Raw genomic sequence first — 7,788 nt, forward strand, 5'->3', positions numbered from 1 at the left:
ATGTTTATTTACTGTAACATCAGCAAAAAGGAAATGCACAACAGAGTCGGTGCAGGTGAACAGTAACATGAGGTCCTGCTTATCATTTAGTATGACTTTTTATGGCACCCATATGAGGCAGTGTAATGATAATGGTGAATGAAGTGGCCCATTTCCAGTCTATGGGTCTCCCATTGTCCCGGTGAGTTGCAGTTCCTCATTTAAAGTATCGGTTCAACGTTTGTGGCCTCCTTAGTTTATTAGATTAAAAAAATATATGGCATTGCATCACTTCAGTGTGCACTTTCAGCAATGCTGTTGCATTTTACGCGATTGCAGCAAGGTTCAATGCAGAATGTATCAAGCCAGTGTTTCGTAATGCGTATTGTTGTGTTGTAGTCTGAACCAGATGCAATATCCTGATGGAGATTGTTACTATGTGACTCTTAACTATTTTTTTAGGTCAACAGGGGCTTTAAAAGCAAATAAAACTATACCTAGCTCCCATGGGCTGTAAAGGCTTTCAGGCTCTCATGTGCTCATCTCCTGACCACCATACACACCAGCTCATTGTGACAGAATGACTGCATAGCACTTTGGCAATAAGCATATGAAAATAAGGCAGCTTAAAGGAAGTCCAAGGCCATGTAGTCTGTAGTGAATAAACTCACATATGTTTGTAAAAATCAAAGAATCATGTGACTAAATATGTTAAGAGAAAAGAACTACTAAATAAAAATTTTCCAATTCTTAAAACTTAAACTCCCTGTTGAGTGTTTAAAACGTTCGTGTAACTGTTCATGTTCACAAACCAACTACGTTGTATACAAATACACAGAAGAAGAAACAGCACTTTTATTTGAAGTAAATAGTTGAATCAATCGCCATCTAAATGGCACTACGATCAAATGTAGTATGATGATGATGATGATACAGACAGTGGGGGAACATGACAAGTAACATCAGAGTTATCTATACCAAAGTTATATGGTCTATTTTTTCACCTCATTATGTCGTCCCCCCCCCTTTCCTAAATTTGTTATTAATCTGTACATATGTGCATGCCTCTCCTGTCATATATCCCAGCGCTTTCTGTACACCACGCAAGTGGAAACAGGCACACGAACACGTCTGACTTAACCCTTCTCTCTTTACAGGAGTTCATCCATGATGTCGCGGTGTAATTCATGCTAGAGTGCTACATTCCTGCTTCATGCAAAGACATATTCCACATGCTTCTTTTCTTTCTGTGAGGCATCTGTGTGGTTCGAGTTGTTTTACTGCTCCGCATCACATCCACTGACTCATAAAAAGGTCATTATGGTTTAAAAAAACAAAACAAAAAAAGTTTGCTCATTTTATGATGAGCTGTTTGGGATAAATGGCTTTTCTCATATCCCTGTGTATATTGTGATGCTAATGTACCATTCTATGATAATTGTTCTCCGGGTGTGTAGATGTCAGCGCGCTCTTGCCTGCTCACGCTTTCCGTGGTGATTACAGGTCTGTTTGTTCACGTCTCGCTCGTAATTTGGAAGCGAACTCTGCAGCAGGAGTCTCGAGCGGTTCCCAGAAATGCCGCCTTGGGTCTCACCTCTGGCTTCTGCAACTGGTGTAATTAGCAAAGTTTTCTTTTGCGGCGCTCTCTTCATTTATGTTTTGGCTCGCCTCCCACAGTATTTGTACTCTGTCACTGTTAATGAGCGAGTGTGTGAGCGCACAAAGCTGAGAGGAGACATCACACACCCACTGCTCGCATCGCAATTTTAACACTCCATTAGATAATTAAGGCGGATGGGGTGTTTTTGTAACGTTTCAGATGAGACATTACCATTAATTAGTGTCAAAAGAAAAGCACTGTTTTGCTCAAACACTTAAGTACAAAGGGAAGTGATCTCTTTACCTTGCCACTGAAGCACTAAATGATCTCCTTTTCTCTCTCTCTCTCTCCTTTTCTTTTTTCTTTTTTCTTAGACAGAGGCTCTGCAACTGCGAACAGGGGGCCCATTCAGGGAGAAGAGCTTTCTCCTGGCATCATGTGATCTGCACTTTTCCTAGGAGCGCTCTGCAGTTGAAGAGTGGAATGACGTCCCCGTGAAAGCATCACAACCACTAGCACCCCCATCACCGCCATTGCCGCTCCTGACTGTTGCCATCAAAGTGCACCTCTTCTTGACTCAACTTGCCTCCTGTCTTTCTCTGCCTTCATCTTCGAGATAAGGAATGGCCGCGTTACTTCCCAACGCCTCTTGCAAATAAGACCGTTTCACAATCCCAGAGAAAGGAAGGATAAAACGCTCCACATTCCTCCTTTATACTTCGGCCCCATTTTTCTTTTTTTATCTTTTGTGTCCTTAGTAACTCAGCCCTTAACACACACACAGACACACTCACCTACATACATTCGCTAAACCCAATAGGATTTTGCGGCCATTTTCAGGGCAACCTTGTGAACCTTAAGGAGATATTTTCTTTTTTCTTTTTTTTGCAAACTTTGCCTGTTGGAATATCTTCTTACCCAGCATCCTTATGGGGGATTAAATCCTTACAGGAATCCATACTGACTCCTGACTGTGGCGCTGTTGCCTCTCAGTGAGGGTTTTTTCTTTACCCCAGTGAGGTCTTTTCGTGACTTGTAGGTGGACTGAGCCATCATGGCTGGGAAGGGCAACCCGGTGCCGGGCCCCCACCTAAACGGCTTCCCCGTGCCCACCTACTCCTACTTCTTCCCCCACATGTTGGGGAGCCTGTCGCCTCCAGCCCTGCCGGGACTGCCTCTCAGTGGATACAGCACCCCCTCACCAGCCAGTGAGTAGAGTTTGAGCAACTTTTCAGTTTTCTCTGCGTTGGTTCGCGTTTTGCATGTGGAAGTGTTTGATGCTCTGGCTGTTGTGCAGGTTTTGAGTGACAGGAGGTATGGAGATTTACTTTCCTTTGTGCGTGTGTCCTGGTTTCTCTGCGCCGCTGTGGCTCACAGTTTCCGGTACAGCTCGCCTGCTGTGTGTATTTGCGTACATACTCGTATGCTGGTAAAACACTTTCATCTCGTCCTGTTTAGATCATTCTTGTTTGAAAGGTGTGTGTGTGTGTGTGTGTGTGTGTGTGTGTGTGTGTGTAAGTGTGTAAGTGTGTGTTGGTAAACAGACACACACACACACCCACATGCCCATGTCGCCTCCAGCGCTGTCCTTAATTTACAAACCCACACACACGCATTGCAACGTCAACATAGATCACAAGGAAATGAGGCAGGACAGCCAGAAAGGAGCATTGTTCATTTGGGGAACACACATTTGGCAAGTGTTCCGAAAGTAAATCTCGGAAATACTGCCGCAGACAGCCTTCTTCTTATAACTTCTTTATTCAATCCATCAAAAGCTTCAGAGCGAACTGGCAGTGTTGCTTATTAAAGTTGGACTTGGTGGAAAAAGTACTTGTTCAGAAGTAAATTAAAGTGTTAGTGGTTTATTAATTCAGAAAATGGAATGGGAAATATGGTTAATTGTGAACAGTGGTAGGAAATAGAACTTCTAATGTTGAAGATTTTACAATCTTCATCCTTATTTTTTTTTTTCTCCAAACTAGTTATGTTATGTTATAGCTGTTTTTTCCACAGCTTTGGATTCAATATTTGGACTCAGTCAGGCTCAGTCAGGGGGAACAGTGTTGGTGGGTTAGTTAGCGGTTTGTGGGTGTCAGTTAGGATAAGATATTTGTGCATGTGTCCATATGTGCGTGCAGGCTTTTCTGGCATTCAGAGGTTTCTCCTTAGTTTCACCACATTATGGTGGTGCTGTGATTGGCACTGATAGGATGAAGGTTCTCCATTCAAATCTGCTGTTATATTATATTGAAAGCTAGTTCTAATTTGGCAATAGGTGTGAATGCCCTCTGATAGACGGGTCCAGGGTTTATCCCATCTCTCACCCTGTGACAGATAGGATAGCCTCTAGCCAAAGATGCTGGCGTATAACTGCAGGAAGAAATTGTTTGTTTTTTTGGGTAAAAATTGGAACGCAAAGGTTACCTGTGACTGAACTTTCAATACAATGTGAAAGAAGACTGAAAATGAAGATTGAAAAATGCTAGAATCAGTCACCATATATCATTGGGCAGCCATTGTGTCATTTAATCTTTAAGAATACATCACATTTTTCAAAGGTCATCCAAAGAATTTTCTCAGAGCATACTGAAGTATTTCGACCTTCAGTCTAAGACAAATACGCTGAAATAAAACAAAGTACAGGGAGAGCTGGCAGCTTTCAGAGTCTCACAGTGTTGTTGTTCTTCAGTTATGCTAATCTCCAGTAAAGGTTGAAATGACTGCAGTGGTTTGACAGATTTATCATTTATCTTAAGAAAGTCAGATTTATGCACTCTGTACAGTTTGTATACTTGATCTGCAAAGTAACTTGCAACTACAGATCACAATATTGTGAATTATAGATGATTATAGGTTGGTGGAATTACAAAGGTAATAGATATGTATGGTAAATGGACCACCACCACTGTTTACAGAACAGTAATGCGCTTGGACAATCTCTTAATGTGCTAACGTAGAGGGAGCAACAGAAACAATAACTGAAGCAATGAAGTCGGTCAGTTTGTGTGCATTAGTGTGGACAAAGCTGTCAAACCCTGTGCTCACTCGCACAGGTTCAGAGGGGGTCAGCGAATTGACTTTCTATCTGCTGGAGCTTGTGTTGGCAGTCAGGGTGGAGGGAAGTAAAGAACAGGCCGTGCCCAGCCCAGTCACTCCCACTTCCCCAATACCAGATACCACACCTCACCACATAAACTGGAGCGCTCGTCAGATTCCTCTTTTTTTCTTTTTTCTTTTTTTTTAAACGCTCTTTGCAAGCGTGCGTGCGTGTGTACATTCCTGCATGTGCGTCTATGCACGTCCGCGTGTGTATCCCTTGTCCCAGTGTTTGCCATGTGGGGCGGCAAGATTTCTTCCGTTTTGCCTGGACAAACATTTCCTGTCAGTAAACACTGGAGAGCCAGGGACACCACAGTTTCCTGACGTGCATGAGTACACATTCGCACATGCACACACGGACAACATAAACACAATCTTTGCCCTTCATGCTGGCTCACTTTCTCTCACTCGTGCTCTGCCTCGCATGTAGATAACTGCAGGCATAATTCACACATGCTCACGCACGGAGCAGCAGAAACGCGCACCTCCTTCCATACACTCGCACACCACCTTCACCCCCTTTTTCTCTTCCCTCCTCCTCATCTAGCTCTCTGGCAGATCATTGCTCTCCCCCTTGCTCTTTTTCTTTCTTTTTCCTTTCCTTCCTTCCTCACCCACGCACACACTCGCGTAGCACACATAAACATCAACAAACACACACACACACCAGCTAAGCTCCCATTCAGTACTGAGCACTGAGGAAAGAAGAGGGGTTGCTGAGGAAGACGGAGAGAGTATTTGGAGCTTGAATGCAGAAAGAGAGGAGGGATTTAGAAACTCTTCACCTAAATGCTAATAATTACACGCATGTATGTTTGCACTCATACATGTTTGAGCAAATAATGTGCTTTCCCCCCCTTTTAACTGGAAAGTTGCTTACAGCTGGCCAGATGAATAGCTTTGACCTTGTTAAAATTTTCGAGGTCAAGCTTTGTAGTTGTTAACACAGAGCTCAGTTATGTTTTATAGCTTCATTATGTTCGCAGCTGGGAATGAACGACAGCTGTAAACAGAATGAAAATCATATCTGATGATTAGCTTGTTTCTAGATCGTCCACAGACATGACTTTGGGGTGCAGGGATTTTTTTATTAGTGCAAATGCTTAGCTGCTGTTCTTATCACCTTTGTGGCAAATAATTAGCATATTTTATAACATTATTATTTGAATCCTCGTGCATTATTTTCCACACATAGGGTCAGATTGGCCCTTGATTTAAATCAAACACACAAACTGAATTATTAACGTTTGCGACATTGTGGTAATATTGAATGCTGAAAGAAAGCATGCTTATTTTCTGCGCTTGGTATTGAAATGGACTGACTGAACCGGCTAGCCCCGGCCTCCTTTCTCATCTTGTTTCCTAACCAAGACATGTCATTCAGTTAACTCTCCAAAGAGGAGCCCTACTGGTGGTCTAGACCAATTGCAACATTTATGAACAGCAGGCTGGCGGCAGTTCTAGCTCTGCTCTGAAGACCTTTTTGGAAATGTTCTGCCACTCTATCTACAAACTGCAGCAAGTGAAGTAGATGGTAATCCTTGCAGAAGAGCAAGGATTGTCGTCGTCAGCTGTAGTCGAAAGATCCTGCAGTTAGAGTCTTTCTGAGAAACTCACTGGATAAGCAGCTGATTAATATCACTCTGCAATGTTTTGTTTCCCAAAGTATTTATGAGTCAATATTTGTAGAAGAACACAGTGTGACGAGAAGTTGATTGCTACCACCTGTTTGCATCCTTAATGTGTTTTTGGTCCAGAAACACCTGCATTTTTCTTTTTGTTCAATTGCACTCTAATCGCTGATGTAAAAGACCGTCATTAGAAATTCTTGAAATGAATAATGGTGAATAAACAGTCATGAATCCAGGACTTGGCATATGGTTTAAAGCGGAAATCATTTACAATCAAAAGCTTTTCGAGTACTTTCGCTTAAAAAAAAAAAAATTCTGTCTTTTCTTTCTGCTTTCCTCCCTCTCTTCACGCTCCTCCGCCTCCCCTTCCTCAGAGTCGGACATCACTGAGAAAGGGGAGGCTAACTCTGCCAGTCAGCTCTGGTCTGTTGTGGGTTTTTTTTTTTTTTTAGTAAACCACAACAGGCCAATTATTTGGACCAAGCACAGCAGGAGGGTTAATCTCAGCTTACAGCTCATCTCTCTCTCCTTCTGTCTTCAGATCCTGCCTCCTGGGTTACGTCTTCACATCACATTATCTGAAAATCATCAGGTCAGGTTACGCACTGGAGCAGATCAGTTTCAGATATTGATAATACATTTATAGCCTGCAGCTTTATTAGTTAACGGAATATTATGATTATGGATTGATCCCAGTCACGCAACCAGGAACTTGCACGTTGCTGTATTGAACAGTATGTGCTCATTACATGCACACTCAAACATAGGCACATACAGCACACCTCTCATTAGTGTTTTTGATTAAATTCCTCTCACTGCAGGCCTGTATGAATATGGAAGTATCCGGCATTAACACCTGCAACTATCGATCCCGTCATTATCATTTAAGCCTTCTGCTGTCTGTCACCAAGCTCACTAACACTGTACTATTACATTAGCGCAGTGTTATGAGTGATCATAATGAATGGAGCCAGCTTCCTACCTGCTGCCGCGATGGACTAATTGGCTTTTCCCCACAGAGCTCTCTTGTTTCAGCAGCCACAGTAATTGCTTGGTACAGGAGCATTTCCTAGGATGGCTAACCCGCACCAGCACCATCTCGTTTGACTTATTAGAGGGTGAAATGGCATTTATGAATGTACTTTGGGGCCAGTAGGAGAAATACTAAAGGATATTTTCAGACCTCAAGGAAGGTTATATGTGTGTGTGTGTGTGTGTGTGTGTGTGTTTTACCCATCCCATTAAGCAGCCCGTTGCGGAATGTACAAACCACGAGCAAATATGGATATGGTAATACTGGGCTGTGTGTGTTGGTTTCTGGGACAGACAGGTGGTTCCTCTCTGCGATGGTGGTCTGCAGGAATCAGAGGGCCGTGTCAGTGCACTCCATGGGTGGCAAACACAAACGCACACAAGCACACACTTTCACACACACATAGCTTGTGTGGAAGGGATAAGTGTAATGACAGTGAGAAT

At 42.9% G+C, this 7,788-nt stretch overlaps 1 protein-coding gene across 8 annotated transcripts in view; it reads left to right on the top strand.

Annotated features, from left to right (window-relative positions):
- Window positions 1-7,788, top strand: part of raraa (retinoic acid receptor, alpha a) — a 145,908-nt gene that overhangs the window by 59,014 nt on the left and 79,106 nt on the right. For 6 of the 8 annotated variants that reach the window (XM_005721629.1, XM_005721630.1, XM_005721634.1 and 3 more), the window contains one exon: window positions 1,954-2,787. In XM_005721629.1, coding sequence (XP_005721686.1) covers window positions 2,634-2,787 — 154 coding nt within the window. In that variant the 5' untranslated portion in view covers window positions 1,954-2,633. The remainder of the gene's footprint in view (window positions 1-1,953; window positions 2,788-7,788) is intronic. The other 2 variants (XM_005721633.1, XM_005721635.1) reach the window with 1 other exon arrangement.

The sequence above is a fragment of the Pundamilia nyererei genome, unplaced genomic scaffold, assembly GCF_000239375.1.
Source record: "Pundamilia nyererei isolate P.nyererei 1_Seehausen unplaced genomic scaffold, PunNye1.0 scaffold00005, whole genome shotgun sequence".
Taxonomy (NCBI): domain Eukaryota; kingdom Metazoa; phylum Chordata; class Actinopteri; order Cichliformes; family Cichlidae; genus Pundamilia; species Pundamilia nyererei.